Source organism: Alexandromys fortis, unplaced genomic scaffold (genome assembly GCF_014885135.2).
Source record: "Alexandromys fortis isolate MF-2015 unplaced genomic scaffold, M_Fortis_MF-2015_v1.1 scaffold_18, whole genome shotgun sequence".
Taxonomy (NCBI): domain Eukaryota; kingdom Metazoa; phylum Chordata; class Mammalia; order Rodentia; family Cricetidae; genus Alexandromys; species Alexandromys fortis.
In genome coordinates this window covers 18,273,071-18,300,411 of record NW_026067897.1, presented here as the reverse complement: position 1 = coordinate 18,300,411, position 27,341 = coordinate 18,273,071, and the positions used below count along the sequence as shown (strand labels likewise).

The following is a 27,341-nucleotide window of genomic DNA, read 5'->3' as shown; positions in this document are numbered from 1 at the left end:
TCATAAACTGCAACACGCATTACCACAGTCTGGCCTGTCCCTCTGCTAACAATTACAGGCTTGAAAAGGCCACATTTTTATTTCAGTTCCAGGTTTGGCAGTTTAGCTTTGAATTGAACTCATAGGTTTGTCTCGATAGGGCTTCTAAAAACCTCCTTGTTGAAGAATACTGGTCATTCCAGCAATGGGAAAGATGGGTCCAGCAGCCCCAGCATGTATCAGGAACTGTCCCCAGCACTGCTAATTCTCACCACCACCACCACCACCACCGCAGCAGCATCGATTCCTTTTTGCTCCCAGTACAGGGTCTATGCTATCATGGTTGGCCACATTGCATCCACAGTCAGGAAGGAGAGCGTAATGAACGCCTATGGGCAGCTACTTTCCTTTTTTCTACAGTTGCAGGACCCTAGAGGAAGGAGTGATACCACCCGCTTTTAGTGCGACCTCAGCTAAAATAATCCGTTGGCAGGCATAGCCAGGGCTTTATAATCCGTTACAGGTGTGCCTGGAGACTTGCCTCCCAGGCGATCTCAGAGCCTGTCAAGCTGACAACTTAACACAGCAACTCCTCCTCACCATTGCCTTATTTCCCTTAGGGAACTGTAGGCACAAAGGATAAAGAGCTTGCTCGTAAATCACAGCTGATAAAGAGGTACAATTCAAATTTGGACCCAGGGTGTTACAAACATTCTTCCCATTGATTGTCTCCTGTGTGACTATTTCCAGCCTCATTGATATTTCATAACGTCTAAAGATTATCCCACGTTATTTATCTCGGGATATTGATTGCTTCTTCTTGTGTTCCCTTCTCCAAGTAAAGAAACACTCATTCTCTTGATGTGTTTACTTTTCAGCTGAGGAAAAGGTGACGCGTCCCTGGAGACTGGAAGAATGGACTCAGAGGAGGCTGTTTGTTCCAGGATCTCTCCCACTCAGCAGCTGCTGAGTCTGGGAGGAAGAGAGGGATCTCATTACTTCAATAGCAGCGATCAAGAAGGTTCTCCAGCCTCGAACAGCCAAATGGATTTGCCACGAGGGGGGTGGCTAATGAATGATTAATCAGAAGCATTTGATAGTAATCTGCCTTGCAACCACATCTTCATACTTCATGTTGCTTTCTCTCCCAGCCTTCGGCCTTGTAACGTTTGAGAGACGAGTCCTGCTTCCCATCTAGTGAGCGCTGGCCCGAAAGTCAGACTCACGCGGGAATTCTCTGCATTCATCCTGGGCTTTTCCTCTCTGATTCTGCTATTTATAGAGTTGATGTGGGCTAATAACTGCTATTACTGGGGCCCTGCTGCATGCCAGGCATTGGGATGGGTGTCCTACATAATACTGAATCCTCACGGAGCCCTATAAGTTTATACGAACTATTGACATTTTGATCATGAGGAATGAGATACTCAAGAAGGAGTGTGTGCTGTGAGTAAGATCACACAGCTGATAGGATGCGTATTCCAGTCCAGAGTCCCTCCGTTATAACACTATGCTTTGCTCATTACTGCTACAGAGATAACTGCCCTATAGTATCCTTATGAATATCACACCTGGTCCCCGAATTGGGGTGGGGATGGTGCTGTATGTGCATGGGAGGAGTCTGGGGGGGGCGCTTTAGAAGCACAGAAGAATCACAGAATTATTTTCTAAGCAAAATAAGACTGTTCTTTTATGGCCCATGGGTCAAATCTGCCTGTCCTCACCTATTTTTGTAAATAAAATTTTATGGGAACACAGCCACATCCTTTATGTCTATGACTCCTTTCTTTCTGTACTGGCTGAGGTACAGAATTGTATCAAAGACTTTATGGTCTTCAGTGCCCAAAATATTGACCACATTGTCCTTGCAGAGAGTCTGTGACCCCTGGCTTAGATGATTTAGAAAAGAAGCCCACAGTTTTCATTAAGACCAATTTATTATAGTTTTCCCTTGACTGAAAAATTAAAGCTTGATACTGCGTACACATCACTGTGTTCTAACGATGGCATGGTGGTAGATATGGTAGTGATGGGCAGGGATTGTCAGGCTGTACCTGATAGAATTAGCAAAAGGTTGTAGGGGGCAGAAGGATGAAAACTGTGTCTTTGGGACCCCAGTGGACTCCTCATTTCAGAATTCTCCCACCCCTGTTCTTCCTAAGCCCCTTGCTACAGGAGGTTCCAAGGTCTCTCTCTGTTCACAGCCTTGCAGGGGCCGCCCCATATACAACATACGACAGTCCCAACGCCTTGACTTGGAATTTAGAAACCAACTGGATCTCTAGTCATCTCTCTTCCCATCTCCTTTTGTTTGAAAGCCATGAAGAAATCATTCTAAATTGAGTATTATTTCAAAGCTCATGTATTTGTCTTTGAGTCACATCCATGAAAGCAAAAAGCAAAATACATAATACTTGCAGGTATTGATCTTAGTCTTTTCAGGCGACTGTAACACAATACCATAGACTGCACAGCTTAGAAACAACAGAGCCAGTTTTCCCAGTTTGTAACACTAGAAAACACAAGATCTATGAGCTGGCAGTAGCTTCAGTGTCTGGTTGAGAACTGTTTTCTGGTTCATAGACAGCCACCTTTCCACATATGCTCACATATTAGAGAGGACAAAGGATCTCTCTCTCTCCGTCCCTCCCTCCCTCTTTCTTTCTCTGTCTTTGTCTCTCTCTTATTCTCACTCTGGGGCTGTACTTAGGAAAATGGTTTCTTTTAGAAAATAATAACATATAGGTAACCTGCATTATGTATTTCCTACATGTTAAGCATCAGTCTAAATGCCGTACCTATCAAGGGGATGCTGTTATACATCCATCCTACAAATGACAAATTGGGGGTATAGAGAAGATAAGAGATTGTCCTAGCCAACAGCTAGTGCTTGCAAGCTGGGTTTTGTTTTAGATAGTGGAGCACTGGGGTTTGGGTAATTAACCAAATAAGTACAATCAGTAGTGCACGGTGGCATTTTACGCCCTTAGGCTCTACCTGACTCATGTCATTTCAGAGTCTCTTCAGAGGGAGAGGGGAGCAGGGCAATGCTGTTACTGACAGCAATGAGCCTTCCCTTTGTGCCGGAGAGAACTGGCAGGGGGCCAGCAACCTGGGGAGAGCTCCTTTAATGAAGAGATGGGTGGGGAGATAATTGACTTTGTTCATAGTTGTTCCCCCGAACCTGAGTCCAGAAGCAAGTCCAGGGCCAGGGCAGGGTACACTGGAAACACCTGTGCCTTCCAGGCTTCATCCTCAGTGCCTAGTGTGAAGCAGGCCAGCGCACACGGAGGAAGTTTTGTGACACAGAAACATCCAAGTCAAGTTTTTAAGCTAGTAATCTCTCTTCCAGGAGGTAGCAGGGTCTCTTGCAGTAAGGGGGGGGGGGGGGGGTGGGGCTGGGCTAGGGAAGAGAAATCCGAAGAATTTCACTAAGGTAAGTACTATCATGGAGTTGAGTCAGTGAGGGAATGAATTGTGGACCTATAGTTTTGTAGGATGCTGGAACTCGGGGGTCACATGATGCTATCTCTATCAGGCATATTTCCAGTGCCCAGTTCCCCCACGACAGCTCTTCTACAATAATGCTCTACCTGGCACACTTCCAATGCCCGGATACCCCCATGAGAGCTCTGCTAAGGAAATGCCCAACATCTGCTTAGGTATTGGCACTGGTGGGAATCTCCCTACCAAATAGTCTATACCAGATCTGTTACTCTTTTATTCCTATTGTTTATTTTTTTGTATTTTACAATTTTATAAATATATATAATATATATTGATTATCTACCCCCTCCCAATTCCCTTCCCATTCTTCCTACGAACCCTCTCCCACTTTTGTGTGTTTGCGTGTGTGTGTGTGTATGTATGTGTGTGTGTGTGCACACTTTAAAAAAAAACCACTAAGTCCAGTTATTAATGTCTGCATGTACATGACCACCTACCAGAGGCCACTCTCCTGAAGAAGCATGGCTCCTTCTCTCCCAATAACCAGCTCCCAGAAGCTCCTGAGCTGGAGCAGAGCCTCGTGAGTTCCTCTCCAGTCCACGCTGCTGTCATTGCCTGGCTTGGTCTGCGCAGGTTCTTGCTCACCTGCTGTGAGTTCTTGAGAGCAGCAGAAGACAGCGGAAGACAGCGCTCTCCAGCTTTTGCTCCCCCCTCCCCCCGCAATGTTCCCTGAGCCTTGGGATCAGCACAACCTGAGTAACTGTGATCAAACGGTTGCAGCATTAGTAAGGTTGAGGACCCCGGCTTTACACATTTTGTTGAGAGGAAACCTGTCTTCCTATAGTTTCCAGCAGCTGAGTCTGAGTCTATACTGAAGAAGACATCTTCTGCCGTGGACCAGCCCCAAGGAGACAAAGTAAATGCTGATACATCCTTTACTTCTCACCTTATTTCTGGTTCTTCACCATTCTGGTTGGTGCCTGCTGCTTTCTACGTGGCTTAAAGCTCTCTTAAGTGTGAGCTAGGCCACTCCCCTGAGTACCCTCCTTCAGGACATACATAACCAACCTCCCTTTTGTAGGAGCCGCTGTCATTTCATGAGTGCCTAGGGCTGCCAGGGCTTTGGGGGTGAATCTGTGTTTTAGTTAGAAGGGGGCAGGAAGCACAAAATTGGGTTTCTATGGTTGAGAAATGACGGTAAATACAAAGGCTTTTTGGCTGTTTATCACACGTCAGACACAGCTAATCCCTTGACTGGGATTATTCCATGTAATCCACCCATCACCCGGTGCTGAAGCTGTGAGGCCTGTTTCACAGGTGATGCAATGGAAGCTTAGAGAGGCTTGTCTCACCGGGCTGGTTTGTAAAGGTGAAACCCTAGGTCCGGGGAGCAATGGGCGAACATTCGAGCTTTCAACGAAGAGCAGTCCCTGGCTAGTGGTGGGTATCCGAAAAGACAGGGGAGTTGGAGTGGGAACTGGTTCTAAGGCTCCACGACACGAGTGGACAAATAACTGTGCACGAGGAGCCCTGAAGGACATGCTGTGTAGAGCAGCAATAATAGCAGCGACCACCAGTTACAGACCCACTCAGCCAAACGTTTCCCATCCATAGTCTCCTTTAATCCCCACTAAACCCCCAAAGGAAACATGGTCACTATGCTATGCACCAGGAAAAGGAACCTCAGTGAAGACAAGGGCTTGATGATGACTAGAGAGCTGGCAGGCAGCAGGTCAGGATTCAAATGTAGGTAGTTGATGGTCCCTGCGGACACAGCTAGACTGAGCCTGGAAGGGGAAGGTTGTCAGAGACGTGGAGATCAAGAAATCCTCCCCACCCGCCAGAACTCATGAGGAAGCTCAGGCCTGCACGGAGAGCCTAGCATCTCTCAGAGGACAAAGAACCTGGTTTGGAGTAGGACGGTTTTGCTGGACGTTAGCCATGTCAACCATGAGACCATCCTGCCTTGGAGTTTCATCAGAAAGCAAGCAGGTCAGCAAAGGCCAGAAACGTCAATCAAATAATCAGGACGAGATGGGCGTCTTTTCAGAGCCATGAACTCCGGTCTGGAAACAATATATATTATTACCCCTCTGTTGTTCCTCTGTGTGTGTACCATGTTTGTGTGCAACATGTGTGTACAGGTACAACATGTACATGTGCGTTTGTGTGCACCTGCCTGTGGATGCCAAAGGTTAATATCAGGCATCCTGCTCCATTGCTCTCCAGTTAAAATTTGAGACAAGCTCAGGTCCTAACTCTTGCTGATAAGGCTAGGCTGAGTGGGCGGCGAGTCCCTGGTGCCCTCTTATCTCTGCTCCCCAAGGGTTGGGATTACAGACATGCCACCACTCCCAGCACCATGCATGGGTGGCAAGCATTTTTCACAACTAAATCTTACCAGCCTTTTTACTTTTCAAACTTTTTATTTTTATCATATATGTGTAAGTGTTTTGCCTACTGTATGCATGTGTACCTCAGTGTCTGGTGCCCGTGGGCATCCAATCACCTAGATCTGACATTCCAGACAGGTGTGAGCTGCCATATGGGTGCTGGGAACTGGACTGAGGTCCTTTGGGAGAACAACTAGAGCTCCTAAGTGCTGAGCCAGCGCTGCAGTTTCCCCTGTCCCTCCCCACCTTTAAAGAGCAATAGACTTCCTCTCCCGTCAGTGGTTCACAGATGCCAGTGTGCAGTAGTGCCATCTGGAGGACTTGCTAAAATGGCTTTACGGGACCTGACCCCGGAGTTTCTGAGGATAAGGACTGTGAATGCGCACGTCTAAGAAGTTATCAGATAATACCTATGCAGTTAGTCCTGGGGTCAAGTTTTAAGGACAACTGCTTTAAAATGAAGCCTGCCTTACTTAAAACCTCACCGGATTTGCTATGCAAAGATAATCACACGAAAAGCCTGGGGTGCCAAGTCACAGCAAGTGGGTGAGCTTGTAGCCTCACGACCCCAGCATGCGAGGGAAAAGTATTGCAACAACTATGTAGACTGGAGGGCCACAAATCACAGCCCTAAGGAGCTGACCACTGAGAATGAGGTCAGCAAATGGTCCCGGATGAGCTGTGCTGAGGAGCCAGACAAGCGGTACCAGAGGTCTGCTGAGGGCAGAAGTCAAATAGGGTAGGTATACTGATGCACTGCTCATCAGAGCATGGGGTCAAATGGGGTACAGCTGTTGTCAAAATCCACAGGCTGCTTGGCTGGCCCGAAGGGAAAGAGCTACAGAAACTAGGGCAAGAAGCCAGAAATGAGCTCCTAAGGTGTGGTTCTGTGACAGTCTGGGAGATCACATTTCAGGGCGACTGTTCAGAACCCTCTCTATTCCTCCTTTGGTAGTGGCGTCACTCAAAAAGTGCCGAGGGGCTCCCCTGTGGCAGGAGTGAGGTGAAGCTTTGGAGATGAGACCAAATGCTCTTTCCTTCCCTTCATCCTGGGTCCACGGTGTCAATCAAGGGCAGTGGTTTGACCTCCGATGTCCTCCTGTCTGCAGGCTTCATCTCTCGCCCATAGAAAATGACTCAGCTCTAGTGTTCAGAGCGGCCCCTGGAACTACCAGCACTGGGTTGATGGGTGGACGCCTGGCTTCTGTCACTGCTCTCCAAGTAATGGGGGTGGGCAGTATGGATAGTAGCGTCCCTTAATACCAAGAGGGGGCTTCTCAGAAAGACCGATGCCACTCCTCCTTTCAGCTGGCAGGATGAAGTTGTCTGTATGCTCTCCTCAGTCCCAGGCTTCCAGTTATTGTCTACCTGGCCAGAATGAAACCATTTTTTCCTTTGTGTCTTCTATCCCTTTCCTTACATTTCTTTCTGTTCCATGCAGAAGGGGTCTTTGGGCTGTCCCCTGCCCTTTCGGATACAGGTACGGTAAAAAGACATTTGGTTTTAAGAAGTCACAATATAGTTGGAAAGGCTCTGGTAAAGACATAATTATAACATCGCAATGTAAGTATGATTCCTCAAAAACGCTCACGCCTCTTCAAGGCCTTGGTTCTTACTGTTCTTCCGACTAGATATGCCTCCTCAGACCATTTCGTAACTCTCACCCAGGTCATTGTGGAGTAATGGCAGGAAACTGAACCCGACTTATTCGGAGCCCGTTAACTCCATGCAATTTATTTGTTGACTTTATTTCTTCCATTTGCCTTGTGAAATTTCCTTTGTGAAATGGTTTCACATGTGTGTGTGTGTGTGTGTGTGTGTGTGTGCTGTACGTCAGTGTATTCCAATGTGGGGGCACATGAACAGGGGCACCTGTGTGTCAGTGTGTTTGTGGTTGCTTGGCTTTTATGTGGGTACCAGTTTCTGGGTATATAAACTCTGATCCTCGCTCTTGCCACTCAAGAGCTTTATCCACCCACCCACGCCCCTCCCTGATTCTCTTACAGACTTTCTTTTCTAACAGCCTCATGGTTTCTTGTTGTCATTTCCCAGACTGGAGCGTAAGTTCTTTGAGAACCGCCGTAGAACTGCTACTTAATACTCAATAATCATTTCTCCTTTATTCCTTTGGTATGTGGATGCCCAGATGAAATTTTTTTTTTCTCGAGTCACCTAAATGGATATGAAGCCTGTCTCTCTGGAGAACCTTTTCAAGCCTCCTGTCTTCATCCCAAGCTTTCTAGAATCTTCATTGCCTGCTCCGGCCGTGCTGACCAGATTTTAATTTGTTGTCTCACTGTCATTTACTTAGGCGCTGTGTCTTGGGCAGTTCTGACACAGTATTTAATCTGCACAGTCATTGGCAAGGCCCACATTCCTTCCTTCTTTCCTTCCTTCTTTCTTTCTTCTTCTTCTTCTTCTTCTTCTTCTTCTTCTTCTTCTTCTTCTTCCTCCTCCTCCTCCTCCTCCTCCTCCTCCTCCTCCTCCTCCTCCTCCTCCTCCTCCTCCTCCTCTTTTTTTTATTTTATCGATGATACAGGATCACGGAGAAAGTCTTGCTCAGGAGGAGCAGGGGCGGCCAGGCCATAAAGTCCATATAGTCCCATACCCACATTCTGTAACTTCCTCCTACTCCTTGTCCTGGATCTCTTTCAGGTTTCCATCATTCCCGCTCAAGACCTTTCCCCACATTTCCGCTGCCTCTCATTCCAGCGTACTTCCTCCTGCTGGATACCTGGGCCTGACCAATCCCGACTGCCCCTCCAAGGGCAGGTGGAGAGATGCTGTAGGTGCGAGGCGCATCCTGGGCAGAGCTAGCTCCCGGGCCCTCCGCACAGGCTTGGCTGCTAGGTGCCCAATGGTTCATTGCAAGGACAGCAGCGATGGCACAGGAAAAGGGATGCCAGCAGGGACGCAGCTGTAGAAGGAAGGCGCAGGCGGACAGGCAGCGCTTTATCCTCCAAGGGTGCGGGTGGCCCAGCGCGCGCATGCGCATGCGTGGCGCGCTCGCACCCCGCCCTGCCGCGAGCCTCCCTTTCACCCTGGCAACCGCGGCTCGGCAGCGGTGCGCGCGCGGGTTGGGCGCGGACGGGCGGGACCTCTGCGGGACGGGACCGGGCAGGCGGCGGACGTAGGTAGCGGGTCTCAAAGGCTCCTCAGGTTCCTCACTGGGTTCCGGTGACAGGATCGGCCCGGAGGGCTTAGTCCCTCGCCATGGACTCGCAGAAAGTAAGCGGGGGGCCAGGGCGCCCGGCCGGGTGGGTGGGCGGGGCGCGCGGGGCTCGGCGGTGGAGGGCGAGGCCGGGCCTGGGACCTGGGACCCACCCGAGCCGACCCGACCTGTCCCGGGAGCCCGCGGGTTGCAGGGGCCTCGCCCGTGACCCAGGCCGACCTCTGTCCAGCACTTGGCTTCGGGCGGGGACTGCGGGGAGGAACCCACGTGCCGCACGGGGGTCCCCGCCGCTCTCTGCGGACGCTAGGCCCTTTTCTTCCCGCAGCCCGCAGCGTGCTCCCAGGGTGGGTCCCTCCTCGGCAGGCGTGTCCTGGCTCTGCCTCGCGTGGGGGCCTCCTCGCCGGCTCCAGAGCTGGTGTCCTTTTGCTTCTCTTGGGCATGGTCCCTGCTCTGTAGGTCCGGGGACCGAATCTCCTTTGTACCGCTGCCCACCGCCTTGCTCGTGGCTTATTTATAAGCAGATCTCAGTGTTTGCCTGATTGAGGAAAAAGACAGTTGTCAGCTGCCCCACCCTCGCCCGCCAGTTGGTGTAGCTGGTCACAGTTACCTAGTGGTCTTGTGGAATGTTTAACACTTTGAGAACAAGTTAAGGAAAGATCTACAGAGTAGCCTTATTGATTAAGTAAAATACTTGAAGAATATAGCCAGTGTATTGAATACGATTGCAATTGAATTTTTAACGTTCAAATCATAATCCCTGTATAGAAAAGTAAACCACCCTACTCTCTTTGTTAGGTTATAGTGTAATTGAAATATACTCCGGTATAGGGAAGGGAAAAAAGTGTTATTAATAATGCAGCAGGGAAAACAAGGGCACATCTAAGAAGCCTTTTTTTTTTTTATTTGAATAGAAAGTGCAGAAAAGGCTTATAGCACAACTGTGCAATTTTGAACTGGATTCGCCTTCTTGAGGAGTTGCTGGCGATGTGGGGCGTGAATAACATGATGCATCAAGCTTTTACTATTGCAGTATTTAACAGTCGTGTTTGTGATTCCATTGTGTGTGCTTGCCTTGAAACCCATTTGGGTATATATCCGATTATTATCTCCAGAATTATTACTCTGATATCTTTTTAAAGATACTTAGAATATATGACAAATTTTGTATATTTTGAATATGTATAACTTTAAGACATTCTCCGCCGAAGCGTGTGAGACGTCGCAAGGCATATTAGAGGAAAGGCATGTGGCATTTGAATGGGCATTAGCAAAGGTCAACCGGAAGAGCAGGTAACTTGGGAATCCAGAAAGGTGAGGTGCAGGGTACGGTGCATTTGCTAGCTATGTCTACAGAGCAGGTCACCAATAAGTCTGTCTTGTCATCTGTTCTCTAAAAGTGAGGAAATTGTAATAATATTAGAAAAACTGGATAAAATATTCCATTACGAAAACAGTATTTTAAAGCTTATGAATATTTTGTACTAACATAGTCCACGCACGGTAAAATACTAAAAGTGTTTTAACTTAGACCGTCTGTCAGGAGACACCGAGAAATCAAGAGCTAGAGGTTGTGCCAGTAAGCTCCTAAGGTTGGAGCCAAGGTGTTCTCATTTTAGACGGCGTATTTGTGCACCCACAGGGCACCATATGTAGTTTCTCCAGAGGTAAAATTAGATTTTTTTTAATTAGCGCTAATGTATCTTATTGGAATAACTCTGGAAATCAACTTTCAATATTGGAAGTATGTTGAATTTGACTGGAGGTATCAAGTAATGTTTCTAACGAAGAGAACTTGTTTTATAGCTCACAGTGGATATCCAGCGTTAATGCTTGTAACTCCTGCTGTCAGCCCAAGCTTCCTAATTCAATGAATTGCTGTAGAACAAGTTACTTGCCTCCAATAGTAATGAACTAAGCTGAATGTTCCTGTCTATTACATAAGACAGTAGTGTCCCTATAGCATGAGATTTAGATGCTGTTTCCTGGCAAAGAATGTTCAAATTAACATGGTAGAAGAGAGGATACCTCAGTCTGTAGAGGAGGGAGTTGCATGCTGTAATTGGCAAGGTAGGCCTTGGGATGTAGGTTGTGAGTTATTAAGAAGAGCCGGTTCTCTGGTCTACAAGCCGTAAGAACTTGGATAATTTGCCATTAGTCTCCATCTCTTCATCTATAAAATAGAAATGACCACTGACTAAGAGTTATGAGCCTTGTGTCCGTTTCAAGAAAACCTCCTAACAGTATTATCTGTTAGCGTTTGTTAATCTCTAAGCTTAGCCTCAAAATAACATTTTCCTTTGCAAATTCAGTCTAGACTTTTTTAATTTTTAAGGTGTATTTTCTACTTGTGTATCTTTTAAGAAATTATTTCAGTAGGTGGTGCCAAGAAACGGTTATTAAATACTGACGGCAAGAGGACAACGAGCGCTGTGACCCAGGCAGCCTTACACTAGAGACGTAACTGGGCATCTCGTAGGAGCTTGATGCTGGCTGGTCAGCACATGGGTCGGCTTCACCAGCTGCTTTTCTTGTCTGTGGAAACGACTTAGACGGCAGTGTTTTGTTAGCAACAGATGCTCTGTTTGAGTAGAGGAAGAAGACGCAGTTGTTGTGGGTATATAAGGCAGACTGTAGGATACAGAAGCTGTATTATCTCCTAGAAATGAACAGAGGGATCTTGTTTATATTGAGTTTCTGGGACACTTTTGTGAGCAGGATGTGCTATGGATAGGTGGCTTTGTTTGATCCTCAGACCTTTTGAATATGTCCTTAAGTGGTTCTGAGATAAAATCTGGGAGGTTTCTTTACCTGATGAAATGTGCACATCCAGAGAAAACATTGAAACAAGTGAGAGTTGTACCCCTTGGGTGCCTTTTTGAATTTGGTAGGGCAAATTAAATTTTGGTACAGATCACTGATTCACGGGGTTTCCTGTTTCCAGGAAAGGTGCTTGTTATAGCAGTGAGGATGAAGGGATAAGGACAGAGGAAGGATGTCATCAAGGGAGGCTTTGTCAATTGCTTTTCCAGTTGTTTCTGCTTGTTCTTCCAACTTAGGTCGGAACTCAGAGGTCTCCTTTATCCTGCAGGGTAAACCTAGACTGGGGAGCTCTGCATTTGGCTTCCTTATCTCTTTCCTTTTATAGCCTGATACCTGCTACAGTTGAGAGATCAACTTCATATCTGCACAGCTATCCAAATGACCCATGTTCCATAGTTACTTGTTCTCAATTTAAAAAAGAAAAATAGTCCTCAAGGAATGTGAAGAATGGAAATTGGGAATTGTTCTGCATCCAGTCCTGTGTCCGACTCCTTTGAGCTCTCGCAGCACAATCCTGTCACAGTTTGGAGAGCCACACAGACTGCAAAGGCAGTCTGGATTCACACCGGTGGGTTTTCTCATAGTCCACATTTTCCCATTACTTCCCTTCAGGACGGAATCGTTGGCTTCTAAATACTGAAACAGCTAAGGTAATTAAAATTTAAAAAGTTAGTCTCTAACAGGTGCTGGAGAGATGACTTGGCAGTTAAGACCACTTCCTGCTTTTGCAGAGGACCAAAATTTGATTCCCAGCACCCGTATCTGGTAACCCACAACCTGTGATTTCAGCTCTGTGGGATCCAACTCCCTCTTCTGGACTCTGGTCACTTGTGTGCATGTGCACACCTCCCCCTATATAATTATATACATAATTAAAAAGAAAATAAATCTTTAAGACAAACGATTCCTAGGAACAAGTCCTGTACAGCAGTCAGTTGTTTGTTTGCTTTAGAGACTTGTCAAGTATAGTGAAGTATTGCTCGCTGATACAGAACAGAAGGCAGAGGAAAGTCTGGCATCTAGTCTGTCTTGCTGCCCCAGATAAAACCACTGTACAGTACGAGCATCTCTCCTCTCTTTATTTCTTTTTCTTTTTGGAGGGTGGGATGAGAATCATAACTCTAAAGTAGAGCTGTGGATAGTGAAGTGCAGTGCAAATGAATCCATATGAATGTTCATGATCTCTTTACTCGCATATAGGTATCTTTGAGTTTTACTTGAACTTGAGCATTTCTACATGTTTGATAACGAGGCAAGCTTTTTTTTTCTTTTTAAGTTTGAACATAATGCTTCTTTGCAATGCTTGACTGAATGTAAACAGGGTTATTCATGCAGCAAGCACATATTGGATGTTTGCCATAGTGATGGATATCCCACACTGACTGTAGTGGGCCATACTTTGAAGCAGGTGGATTTGTCTGCAGCCCTTGCTGTATTTTCACCCCAGCTATTTTCCACAGCCTCAACATTCAGATATAATTACTGATGCTTGTTGACTGATAGCGAATTAATTTTTATATGTAATTATTTATTTTTTAAATATAATAATTATGTTTAAAGTGTTAGCATCCTTTGTTAGGTTATAAATACAAATAATACAAGTTTATTGCAGGGAATGTTAGCTATAAATAAATGAAAGTAAAATTTGAAGATAACCACATTCAACATTTAATTTGTTAGTCGCCTTTTTATGCAAATAGAAACTTAAAACACTGTATATTATACTATACATACTGCTTTATAAATTGCCTTTATATTATGTCTTGGACATTTTCCAGTTTCTTAGCATTCTACAGCACTTAATAATGAGTCAGCATAATGCTTCCTTATGAATGTGATTCTTGATTAAATTGATTGTTACCCTTTTGTTGTCTATTTATGTTGGTCCCAGAGTTTTAAGGTTATGAATAATACTGAAAGGAACATTCTTGTAACCAAGTCTCTGCCCTACATTCTTAATTAACCACTTGGCATAAATTTGGAGAAATGGAATTACCAATTACTTAAAGTTCTTGAGATATTTTGCCCATTTGCCCTTCAGAAGGTCTGTGTCAGTGTGTGTCAGCTGTGTGTTGGCCGTGCTTGAGTGCCTCCATCTCCTTCTCCGTGTGCCTCCCGACCTCTGCTTTGCTTGGTAGACTGTGTTTTTATGCCAGTAGGGGTCTTGTTACTCAGATGGACATCGGGAGTAGGTAAGCACTGAGTCTCCTGTCAGGGGCCTGGGACCTTGAATGTCCAAGACTTATGTATGGGTTGAGCTAAGGGACTCAGAGGCTTATAGCTCCAAACCTTGAGAACTAGAGGCTTATAGCCCCAGCCCTTAGACGCCTGAGCCATCTAGCTGTCTGTGCTCAGGTAAGAGGCTTACTGCCTCAGGGCTCTGGTTGCCAGTGGCCTGACCAGTAAAAGCCTGAGTTCTAAGCAGCAGCTAGAGAGAGCAGCAGCATAAACAGCCGTCAGTGCCAGCCATTTTTACAGGTCTAGAGCTTTGGATGTTAGAACCCTTTGTGGCTAGGGCGTTAGCTCTTGAACCCATGTCAGGCCCCTAAGCCTTTAAGGCTCAGACTCTTATGCCTAAGTGAACAGTGCCCGCAGTCTTGGCCACCACCTTGCCGTTCTGCTTCCCCTGGACGTGTGTCACTATGCCTCTTCTGTCCCTGCAGCTGTCTTCTTGGTGTTGCTGTTGTCGTGGCAGCCACTCCACCTCCATTGCTAGGGCCACTCTTTATCTTTCATGCTACCGTCTCAGCCCATTCTACTTAAGAATCATCAGGAAATGAGAAAAATGTGTAATTGCAACACTTGGGGCAGCACAGGAGGATGCTAAGCAGTGAGCTGACCAGCTTGGTTGTATAGCTAAGAGGAGGGCTGTAGTATACAAATGAAGAATAGTAGTATTTATGCCATCATTGCACCAGCTTCCAGTTTCACCAAACACTGCCATCTGTTGAGTTACTGAGGTGGTGTTTGAGCTGAGTGAAAAGAGCTCAAAGGTCATCTTAAGTTTCAGCAAGGCTTGTTATCCTGGCACAAAACTTTCTGAAGCCAGGACAGGTTGTCTGAAGTGGTTGTGGCTTGAGTAAGGCCTCCTGGAGCAGGGGTCCTGGCTTCAGTTGTATTGATGCTGCAGCTCGAACATTCTCAGAGTAATTGTAAAGTATCCAAAACTGCCAGGCTACCATGAGGGCAGTCTGGCTGGTTGCCAGAGAAGGGATGCCTGGCATAAGGGAAGGCTGTGTACTGCTATTCATAGACCTGAGCAGCTGTTTAACTCACTGACAGAAAAAAAACTTTTTAGGGTATTTACAATGAAGACTTAAAGAAAGCCCAACATAAAACTGCTGTTCTCAACAGCATTTAATAGTGCGTGTGCTAACTTAGCCTGTCCCCCCGGGCTCCAGGGAGCATGCTCCATCATCCATCTCTCCTCTGACATCACTGAGTGGAGCAGTGCTCCGCATGGTTAGAACCTCTTGGGTCTTTCCTGCACTTCCATGCCCTGCTCACAGATGGGAGACTCCCTCCTCTTCTGACTCCCACCTTACTCGGTTCAGGATAGAAAGGCATGCTCCGTTCTCCTGGTTCTGTTCCTATTTGGTTCACTCCAGACCATATTTACTTTCAGTATTACTCACAGCTGCTCACTGACCTTAACTGTTCAGGATTGTCGGATTCCTGGCCATGTTGGTTCTCCTTTGTTACCTTCTTGCATCCTTCCTGGCCCCGACACTGTTGTAGAAATGCTTGCGATCGCTCTGCTCAGCTGGTGAGACTTACTGTCTTAGCTTATCTGCTGGATGAGACTTTCTAATGTTCAACTCTCTAATTCCCATGAGGACCAAGGTATGATGTGATAGAAAAGGCACCATTCTGACTGCAGTTAGAGTCCTTGATTCCTTTGCTCTGGTTACTGAATCTTTGTCATTATTTCTTCCAGACCCCCATGGGGACAGCAGCCAATGGTAGCTCCTGAGACAATGCCTGGGTTTGAATTGTGGCTGTGGGTTGATAGCTGTGTGACCTAAATCAGTTTAACTTCTGAAATCTTACTGCAACCATAAATTGTTGAAAGTACTTATAATGTTTTAAAAATACTCCTGACATTGCCTACTGAATAATAGCTTACTTGACTATAGTAGTAGATTGGCCTCCTAGGTGGGTGCACTTGTGCTCTTCACAGTGAATCCAGTTTGTAGATCCTCACTGTTGTAAATATGAATGTGCAGTTTGTCTCAGAAGTCTCTTGGTCTGAGGAGCTACTGATGGGAAAGCCCATATGTCAGTATTTCCTAATCCTGACACACAGATGATGGTTGGTGACATTATGTAAAATTGGGTCCTGTTGGCTTGAGGTCATTTGTTCTAAAAACGGGAAGTTCATATATCATAATATCAGAGGCTTGTTGCACTGGTCAGGTTTTAGATAAGTAGCCCATGTTGGCAGTTTTGTTGTTGTTGGTGTTGTTGCTATTGGATGCAGCTAAATTAAGACTCAACATTGGAGTTATCAGATGTTCCTGGACCGCATAAGTTAGAACAATGCCATTTCAAAGTGGTGAGCAACAGCAACTCAGCTTCCAACTTCAAATTGGCATGCAGGGAGCACTGATTGAATCTGTGCAGTCTCCTGAAAGCCCTGCTCCAGCCCATGACACTGAAGGAGAGGCTTGGTGGGAGGTCCTCTGGTCCCAGCCTTGTCCAGCTCTCTCTCTGGCCTCCTGGTTTCCTCTGTCCAGCACTTCCGCCTTGATGAAATGCTGCTTTTAGGCTCAAAGCCCTGGCTCTCACCAGTCATGTGTGAAACAGAAGGAAGATCTTCTGTAGGCAATACATGTTGTAACCTGCTTTGATCAGTCCAGGGGTTTTTCTTCTAAATTTGAAGCACAATCGTAGTTGTTTTTGATGCTTTCGGATGTGCCGATTTCCTTCTCATGAACCTCTGATCTTTTCCATATCAGATAGTGTGGTGTAATAGTTGATATTGACTGCTCTCCTCTGAACCCTGCCTCTGTGGCATGTGAGTCTCTGGACAAGCTATGTGAACTTCTTCATGTCTTGGTTTCTTTGGAAAATGAGGTAATATTAATATCTTACCTTATACGATTCTTTCTTGTTTAAAATGTGTGTTGGTATTTTGCTTGCATGTGTCTATACTCTGTGTTCATTGTGGCTACAGACACTTGTGAGCAGTTACGTCCTCTGAAAGCTGCCAGTGCTCTTAACCATAGAGCCATTTCTCCAGACCCATTCATAAGAACCTTGAAAAGATGAACTGAATTAAGAAGTAAAAAGTTTTAGCTGCCCTCAGCTCCTGAGAGTATGACAGTGTTACTGTATCTTTGCCCTGTCTATTGAGTGTGCCTTTACTCCACAATTCAGTGTAATTGTAAATATAGGTTGTGTTCCCTTGAAGAAAGTGCTTTAGGCTTTGTAGGTCCAGTCTGGGGATGGTGGCAGTTGTGCATGGCCAGGGTATATAAACCTTTTTTTTTCTTGTTGACTTGCCAGTTGTGCGGTTCTAAATTCAGCCAGTTAATTGGTAGACTTGATTCTGATGATGTGGTCTTTTGATCTTCTGGTGACTTTGTTGCATGACAAGCACATCAGCTAAGTCTGCATATCTCTGTGTTGAAATAGGAGCGGCGGGGCTGCGTCCCCAACACCCCGGCTGCTTGGCTAGCTTATGCCCGAAATAACAACACACAAACTGTATTCATTTAAACACTGGTTGGCCCATTTCTATCTAGCCTCTTCCAGGCTAATTCTCGCACCTGGACTAGCCCATTTCTAATAATGTGTGTAAGCACCCCAAGGTGCGCTTACCAGGAAGATTCTAGCCCACGTCCATCCTGGGTCGGAGCTGCCTGGGAGAGCGGAGCCTGGCGTCTCTGCTCCAGAGAGCAGAGCTGTCAAGTCTACCCGGGAGAGCTGAGCATGCCGTCTCTCTTCCAGAGAGCAGAGCTGTTGGGTCTGACCTCACTTCCTCTTTCTCCCAGCATTCTCTTCTGTTTACTCTACCCACCTATGTTCTAACCAATAAAATGGGCCACGCCAGTTTCTTTATCAGCCAATGACCTTCCTCCATCATCTCTGGAGGCAGACTCTATGCTTTGCCACGACCTAGCATAGTGAACATTTTTCAGAGCCTGTCTTCAGACCTGTATCATTTAGAACTTTTACTTATTACTGCATGGAGTATTAAAAAAAATAGTTACACAAATAAGTATGCTGCAGATGGTTTATATGGCCTTTTTATCTATTAATGTTTATTATGTTAGCCATAAATTTTGGAAGGTGACAGGAGGCTTGAGATCTGACATGAACCAAGATCCTGGTAGGCACCTTTCATGCAGATAGACTCCCATGGTGTAGATAACCAGTTTTCATCGTGAGTGCCTTCCTTACAGGAAGCCTAGGTACTGTCCTGGACACCACAGTGCTTATCAGATAACCTCTGTTTAAACTGTACATTGTATATGTCCTAGAATCATAGTTATGAATGTGAGAGCTCCAGGTGGGAAGAGAGTCTTCTTAGAGGAACTCAAAACAGTCTACACAGCTGGGGGGAGATGAAGAAAGTTGTAAATTGTGGCATGGGCCAAGGGAAGATCATGAGGGTTTTATATGTTGTGTTCAGCGTTTTTTTTTTTTTCTTTATACAAGAAACAGTGAGATGCCTCTGAAAGATATTGGTGGTATATTGTTATTTTAATTGAAAAATAAAGACTGATTATTGTGAATAGGAACTATATCTGAGGTTGGTTAAAAAGTTTTGTTACTGTGGACTTTGCTATAGATTGAGGCATGATGGACTTGTACTAGGATTGTTAGTTACTAGCTAGAACTATTTAGGAACAAAGTGGTAGAACTCTGCGGCTATGTGCAGGTTACAAATCAGGGAGGAAATAATGATAATTGAAATTTTTGAATTTGTGGCTTGTAGTGTGTCCTTTATGGAACTAGAACACTAGAGTGGCCGCAGGGAAGGAAGGTTATGATATGTTGACTTTTGAGACAGCTAAGTGAAATGTCAAGTAGGATGCGTCTTGAAATGGTCCGGGGCTAAGGCAAGGCTTGTGCCTAAGAGCTCTGGTCCTGCTGCTCTGCCCAGTGCCTCTCACTTTAGTGGAGGCATCGGGCTTTGGGCTTCTGCCTCACCTTTGTCTTTTGTGTTCCTGTGGGAAAACTATGGATGAAATTTGAAGTTCTGGGGAAATCAACTGGGGCAGTTGAATACAGAACATGTTTATATCTGCCCTGGCATGTTGCTATTATGTTTAGAAACTACTTAAAAAACAAACAAGGAAGTGAAACCTCTGCTGATTTGGCACCTATTCGGTCTGCTCTCCCTGAGTGTTGTGTTCCAGAGTGGTCACATACTAGCTCTGTTTACTACACCTCTTCCCTGGGCCCTGTCACCTAGAGAAAACTGTTGTCTGTCTGACACACACACACTGAGGTTAAGTTTCCAAAGTCAGCGCACATTGTTATCTTTCGGGGATTTCTAAGGTACATTTTGAAGATGGTTGTAGTTTACCTTAAATATTCTGCTCTGCTGTACTCCAGGTTCTTCTGTGGTTGAGTTGTTTCCATCCTGAGTTTAGCAAGTCCCATTCTTGGAATAGAATAGTTGAAGCCCTGGTGCCTTCATAATTTAGTTCTTAGTACTTCCTGTGGAATGTGCCTCATTTTTTACACTAAGTGAAGCTGTTGACCTGAGTCCTTTGCAGTTGCTCAGCTTCTCCATAATGGCTGATTAAAGGGCAGGTTGACTCCGAGGCTGTGGGCCCCTTTTCTCAGCTGTCTGTCCGTAGGGAACTTTCAGGACATTAAATACAGAAGCAGCACTATATCTGCATTAGCTGCCAATGTCACATTCGTTTCTTTTATTGATCTAGCTGTTTGCTGCAGTTTATAATGTGTTCGGTAACTCTGTTAGATCCCTTTCCTGTTGCTGTGATGAAAATACCCTGACAAAAGCAGCTGAAGACAGGGTTTATTTAAACCCACATTCCCAGGGTTTACAGGCCACCATGTGGGGAGTCAAGGTGGAAGGAACCAGAAGGAGCTGGCATATGACATCATCACAAGTAGAGAGTGGTGAATTAGTGCATCATATATTCTGATGCTCAGCTTGCTCTCTCTGTACCTGACTCTGCCCAGGAAATGGCACCACCCATCAATACAATCAATGTGCCCGTCCATAGACATGCCCACAGGCTAGTCTAACCTAAGACCTTCTTCAGATCCCTTTCCAGGTGTTCCTAGATTGTGTCAGTTTGACAATTCAAATGAAGTGTCACAGGGCTGGAGAAATGTCTCATCGGTTAAGAACACTTAATGCTCTTGCAGAGGACTACAATTTGGTCTTTGGCACTCACATGATAGCTTACAGATGTAACTCCAGTTCCAAGGGATTCAACCTCTTCTGACCTCCACAGACATGTGGCTTCTATGGTCAGGCACAACACTCAAATACAGAAAAGTAAATAAATCTTAAACAGACAAGCCAAACCTGTCACTTTGGTTTTGACAGTAAGTGTGATCTTACATCGAAGGGCTCCAGTACCCTTTAGAGCTGGCTTATCCGGTCTCACATCTTGGTGTGCCTCATAGCCAAGGCTGCAAAGCTCTTGTCACCTAGTCTGACCTTAGGTTGTTATAGCGTCACCAGTAAGGTATGGCGACCCCTCTCCTTCCCACTGCACTGGTGTCCAGGTTAAACTGAAATGTGAGCCTGAGAGGTTCTGCCTTCAAAAGATAAGACTGTTTTCCAGAAACACTGTACCAGCCTTTAACGGCCGTTCTCCCCAGTGTTTCCTGCCATCTAACACCGCAGTGGAGAACTCCTTTCTCTGAAGGCTGCTGTGGCCCTTCCTGGACCAAGTACAATTTGAAGAGGGTCTTTGATTCTTATTGTGAAAATAGCAAGAATTTCAAATGAATTCAGTGGAAATGGAGAAATAAGATTAATTATAATCTAAAGATTCTGTTTTTGGATCTATTGAATGTTATCATTACAAAATATGATCTCTACTTTGTATGGTGGGGCTTTGAGTTTGGTAACTCACATGACAGCTGTCTCTGTAGTCTTGTTTTTTTGTCAGCTTCTATTTTTACTCTGATCTCCTAAAACTCTGCTCTAATGAAAAATATTGGTGAGCAGTGTACATTTTACTATTGGTAGCAGTGTACATTTTACTATTGGTAGCAGTGTACATTTTACTATTGGTAGCAGTGTACATTTTACTATTGGTGAGCAGTGTACATTTTACTATTGGGGAGTAGTGTTCATTTTACTGCAGAGCCCATTTATTTTCCCTCAGTTGTGGTGGCTTCTAAGATTCTTCTGTGATCCAAAGGAATGCTACATCCATACCTTTCTTTTGAAAATTGATAACTTCATAATCTTTTCCATCTTCTAGTGGTAATAATTACACAAATAAAAACTTCAAAATTAATGAAACTCTAGTAAAGGAACTTGGTTTGACCATTTCAACTTATATCCACACAAGGTACTTAGAATTTAAGAATCTGGCATGTCATAAGAACATAAGGAATGTCTACGTGTCTAAGAAGAAAGTTGAGGAAACATTTAGACTGTTTACTTTAAATTACAAATTAATTGCATCAGTAGTTGAACTCTTTCTACTCCAAGGAAATGTGGCCTGCCTGTGTGGAATAGATATGTAAAGTTGTACTGCCTAGATTCTAGACATATGAGGCTAATTGAATTGAGATATGCTGGAAGCTGAAAATTCACATGTAGATACTCTCTTTAAGTTTTCAAAATTATGTTTACATTTTGTTCTGTGCGAGTATTTTGCCTGTGTGTATGTATGTGCACTGCATGCTTGCTTAGTGCCTGCTGATGTCAGAAGGTGGCATCAGATCCCTTGGGACTGGAGTTACGGATGGTTGTGAACACTGTGTGGATGCTCAGAATTGAAAGAGCAACAGGTCCACTCAACTGTTGACCCAACTCTCTAGCCCCTAGTAATACTCTCTTGAAATAGGATCATCCAGGGCTGGAGAGATGGCTCAGTGCTTAAGAGCACTGCCTGTTCTTCCAAAGGTCCTGAGTTCAATTCCCAGCAACTGCATGGTGGCTCACAACCATCTGTAATGGGGTCTGGTGTCCTCTAATGGCCTGTAGGCATACATGTAGACAAAATACTGAGAATACTGTATACATAAAAAAAAGAAAGAAGGGAGGGAAATGGGAGGCGGGGAGGAGGCGGAAATCTTTTTTTTTTTCAATAAAAAATTATATTAAAAAAAAAAGAATTAAAAAAAAAGGTTAGTTTGTTTCTGCAGACCCACTAACAATAAATATTTTAATATGCTAAAGGAAAAAAAAAGAAAGAAATAGGATCATCCATAATTGTTAAACCTGGTAGAATTTTTTTTAAGTTGATGTTTTACTGTGTTATTGTGTTACCTAGGCTGGCCTTGGTTCTTGGGCTCAAGCAATCCTCCTGCCTCTGCTTCCTATGTAGCAGGGACTACTGGTGTGTGTTACCATGTGGAAAGGACAGCACCCATGGCATGGATCGTATGATGGAGCTGAGGAGTGAAGGAGAGAGAGGAAGAGATTGGGTTCCCCCTTTAAGAACACACCCTTGTGATCTACTAGCCTCCACTAATTGTTCCATCACCCTCCAGTAATGCCACGCTGAGGGACAACTTTTAAGACAAGGCTCTCTAAGGATCATTGCAACACGAAGCTTTAGCACTTGCCCTTATGAGGAGCGCAGTGAGGCACCAGCAGTCCCTTAACCAGAAAGAACAAGGTCATATTAGTTAGCACCTCCTGTCAATAGCCAGAGGATGGCATGGCGTAGCACTGTTCTCTCACTATTGCGTTGTGTTGCTTGAAATACCTAAGAACCTGATTCTGGAGGATACATGGAAGTCTTGGATCTCCTTTTACATCTCCTTAGAAATGCTATGGCCCCTCTAACTGTGCCTGCCCTTCCTCAGAGTCCTGTCCGCATCCTGCCATTCTGATTCATATACATAGTTCCAGGAAGAGCATGGACAGGTTAAACAGATAACTCTTGGTGCCCATCGACTTTTTCATTATATTGTTTAAAATACCACAAGGATGAGGATGGGAAGAAATGGTATCAGTAAATGAAGAAAAAGAGAGCCCCAAGGTTGAGCCAAGGATGATAATGCCTCCTCATTGCCAGATAATAGAGAATTAAATGATATCGTTGTTACTGGTTTTAATTGCTGCATGGCTTGTCCTCTTAGTTCATATACTGGGCACTTTATGTGTAGTCTTTTTATCAGTGTCCAACTATACGTTGACGAGAACCTTGGTCCTATGAAATCTTACGAGCTTTACCAGTAGTTAAGCTTGTAGGTACTTACAGAAAAGCATCCCATACTTCTGGGATATGTTATACAAAAAAATGCTTGCATTTGACTTTTGCAGAGTTTTCCTCCATTATTACTAGTGACATTATTAAGGAAATATAGCTGCACTATGACAATACAGGTCACACATATCTCTGTACATTAAAATTAACTAAATGGGAAGATATCAGCAAAGCACATTATATAGATGTCTGGAAATGACATGTTGAAGCCCATTATTTTATACAATCAATGTATTCTAATAAAAAATGAACAGTAAATGTAGTTTCTCATTTGTGGGCCCACATTTCTGGACAGTGATTATTAGTTCTAAGTAATAAGAGCTTCACGTCCACATATACAGAACACATTTGTCTAAGAAAATTTTATAAATAGAACTGAAATAGAATACGAGGAAATTAAAGAGCCACATATCTTATTTGACTTGGAATCACTATCAAAGTTGAGGGTGTTTGAGACTAGACTAGTTTAATTGCTCTGGTTCTGCAGAACATCAGGTAACAGTAATCTAGTTGCAGATTTGCAGTGTACTCTTCATATTCCTAAAATTTATCCTTTTATTTTTTGTTAATAAATATGTTGGACTTTTTATTGTTAATGTCCTGATACTGTATTAGAAGCTCCTGTTTACTTAAGCATTGTGGCTTTGTGTGGTCTAAAATAACAGTGTGGATATGAAATATTGCCAAGCGTTGTGGCACATGCCTTTAATTGTAGTACTCAGGTATCAGGCAGAGGCAGGCAGATTTCTTAAGAGTTTGAGGTCATCCTGGTCTTCATAATGATTTCCAGGCCAACCAGGGCTACATTGTGAGACCTTATCTCAAAACAAACAAACAAACAAACAAACAAACAAACATAACCAAAAACCGAAGGAAAGGAAAGGAAAGGAAAAGGCATGCCATCACATCGCTAATCCTCAGTCAGAAGTGCGTGGGGTGATCACATAGTGCACTAGGGGATTTAAAGCAAGACAGTACCTAGCCCACCTCGCCTAATCAGGCTTGGGGGTCTGAACAGCTCTGTGTTGCTCCCACTTACCATGTGATGCACTCTTACGTAGATGTCCTCAGGGGATGGTTCTTAGGAGATTCAAGTTTTTCTAGAAGATAATGTTTTGTTTTCAATCCTAGGAAGCTCTACAAAGAATCATCTCAACTCTGGCAAGTAAGAACGATGAGATTCAGAACTTTATTGATACACTAAATCACACACTGAAAGGAGTTCAGGTATGAATATTTCTATCAAAAATTGTATAGATGGGTGATTGCTAGTAAAATCTGAAGTGTAAACAGCCTGCATTGACTTAGGAGCATAACATAAAGCAGCAGGGAATTGGGTCTTCAAAGGACGGAAGAGTAAAATCACTTCCTGTGACATCCCTGCATTCTGTGCCGGGAAAGCAGGTGCCGAGGGGCAAGGACAGCTGACATCGTGATTGCAAGTGGGTAGCACAGCCTTCTTGTTTGCTGTTTGAAGTTTTCTTTACTAATTCCAATTAAGAGCAGTGGTGCCTCTTCAAAGCATTTCTTTCACATCCATGACGAGCGGTGCCCATGACAGGACTCGGTTGAAGAAGTAGGCAAAAGCAGGACATAGACCCTCTGGTAGGGAACAGGAATACTTAAGGTAATGTTTCAGGTTGGGGCAAATAATCAGTTATTACGTCCTGAAGTCACATATTAAAGTTTATTATTTTTCTATTAGACCAGTAGTTCTCAAACTGTGGGTCATCACCCTTATGGGGGTTGAATGACCCTCTCACAAGGGTCACAGATCAGATAGCCTGTGTATCAGATATTTATATTATGATTCATAACGGCAGCAAAATTAAAGTTACGAAGTAGCAATGAAATAATTGCATGGTGTGGGGGAGTCACCGCAACATGAGAAACTGTATTAAAAAGTTACAGCATTAGGATGGTTGAGAACCACTGCTGTAGAGTAAGGAAGTTTATGGTAGGAATTTATTCTGCCCTTTGCTTATGCCTTTTAGGTTTTAAATGTTGTATAGCTCTTTAGTAAAATCTTTGTTTTGTCTTTTGAAAACAGGAAAATTCTTCTAATGTGCTTTCAGAATTAGATGAAGAGTTTGACAGTTTGTACTCTGTATTAGATGATGTGAAGGAAAGTATGGGCAGCAGCATCAAGCAGGAGCAAGCTCGTAAATCTCAGGAGTTACAGGTGAGGGTGTGCGGCTGCTTAGACGTGGTATTCTCCTTAGTGCCGGGGTTCTTTAGGCAAAAATAAGAGTCTGAGCCTAACCATATCTGTGTCTTGCCAGAGTGGATTTTAGGTTGGTGTGGATCATAAATATCTTTAATATTTTTTGAAACTGTGGTTAAAATTAACAGAATTTACTGGCAGTCGATTTAAGGTATAGCTTTTTGATTCATAGTATTGTTTAACCGAACTCAGGATCTTTTCTGTATTACTACAAAGCGGACATTCATACCCCTGAAATAACAATCCCTCACTTCTGCTCCGTCAGCTCCTGGCATTTGTGCCTCTTGTTCCATTATTTTGATTACTTAGAGGTCTCATGAAAATGGAACTGTCCTTTTGTGGCCATGCAGCTTTAGCATAATGTTCCCAAGGTGTGTCCATAACCTACCCTAGGCCAAGATTTTCTTATGGCTGAAGAACATTTCTTTATATACTGCGTCACCTGTTCTGTGACCCTGAGCTGTTCATGCCTTTGGCTTGTAGACAGGACTGCAGTGAGTGTGGACAGGCAGAGGCATCTTGAAGACACTCTTTTCATTCTTTGGTCATGTACCCAGAAGTCAGTGTGCTGATGATGTGGCAGCCGCCCTGCCCTCTAGTTTTGTGAGGTGCCATGCACTCTGTTCTCGCTGCCTGCGCTATTGATATTCCCACCAGCTGTGCAGTGGTGCCTCTCGCTCCATTTTTATTAAAAGCTGTTTCCTGTTTGTTTGTTTTGTTTTGTTGGCATACATCTTAAAAGGGATGAATCAATTTTTTATTTGTTTGCTTGCATGCTGTTTTGAGACAGAGTCTAACTGTGTAGCTCTGGCTGTCCTGGGACTCACTTGTAGACCAGTCTGGCCTCAAACTCACAGAGATCCATCTACCTTTGCCTACTGGTATTAAAGGCAAACATACACTGCTATACCTGGCTATGAAACAGTATTTTTCTTATTGTTTTGATTTCCATTTCCCTAGTGATTAGAGAGAGAGAACAGTTTTTGTATGCTTGTTAATGTCTATATATTTTTCTCAAAGAAATTTTTATTGATTTTTCCTGTTTACTAAGTAATTTATTGTTGTAAAGTTACAAGATTTCTTTATGCGTTCTTTCGGTATTTTTACTTTAATTTTATTTTTGGCATGACTTTCCTGGGGTTTTGAACCCAGCCAGGGCTGTGTATGTGCAGGCACATGCTCTGCTTAGCTGCATACAAGCCCTGGAGCTCTCTGGATGTTAACCCATGGTGGGTTTGATTTGGAAATATTTTCTCATATTCTGTATTTTTGCCTTTTAACTCTAGGTTCTTTTCATTGTTCTATAATTATAAATTACAATTTAAAAGGGTTTTTAATACTTGAGTCATGCATAAGTGGACTTGAACTGTGCTAATTTAAATAGTTAAACATTACCAAGAAATTGAATCTTCACTACATAGGTTGCTTTCTGCAGGTAGATTATTCTGGTATTCTAGTTTATATTATAGACAGTTTTCCAACTACTCTAAGAAACATTCAATTTATTTCAATCCCAGGTATTTATAATTGCTTTATTTATCCATCTTTGTAAATTATGTACTCAATATTTTTATCTGCTTGTAATTAAGCTTTTAAAAATATTTGTCTCTGAGAGAAGGGTGGTGTGTGAGTGTTGGTCAAATGACAACTTTTTCAAGTCAATTTTTACCTTCCACTGTCGGACCAACTTGTATCATCAGTCTTGGACTGCAAATGCTTCTATTCACCGAGTCATCTTGCCAGTTTCTAGGTAGGCTGTTTGGATACATTATAGGAAAAGAGGTAGATTTGTCATGTATATAACTGACGGTTATAATCTTTCTTTAGTCACTCTGTGACATACGTATATTTATTCAATTACTGTCATTAGAATCTCTTTAAGTTTATTATAGCATGTATTTGAGTTGGCAGTAGGAAAG

General features: G+C 44.0%; 2 protein-coding genes across 3 annotated transcripts in view; both read left to right on the top strand.

The window, feature by feature from the left end:
• Slc44a1 (solute carrier family 44 member 1) overlaps positions 1–1,742 on the top strand; it is a 149,839-nt gene extending 148,097 nt beyond the window's left edge. The window contains exon 16 of the mRNA XM_050164808.1: positions 858–1,742. Coding sequence (XP_050020765.1) covers positions 858–872 — 15 coding nt within the window. The 3' untranslated portion in view covers positions 873–1,742. The remainder of the gene's footprint in view (positions 1–857) is intronic.
• A 7,135-nt stretch (positions 1,743–8,877) lies between these two features.
• The window catches only part of Fsd1l (fibronectin type III and SPRY domain containing 1 like), a 62,419-nt gene continuing 43,955 nt past the window's right edge, over positions 8,878–27,341 (top strand). The window contains exons 1-3 of one of the 2 annotated variants that reach the window (XM_050164813.1): positions 8,878–9,047; positions 24,330–24,425; positions 25,249–25,380. In XM_050164813.1, the coding sequence (XP_050020770.1) occupies positions 9,033–9,047; positions 24,330–24,425; positions 25,249–25,380 (243 nt within the window). In that variant the 5' untranslated portion in view covers positions 8,878–9,032. Of the gene's footprint in view, positions 9,048–24,329; positions 24,426–25,248; positions 25,381–27,341 lie in introns of those variants that run through there. The other variant, XM_050164821.1, reaches the window with a different exon arrangement.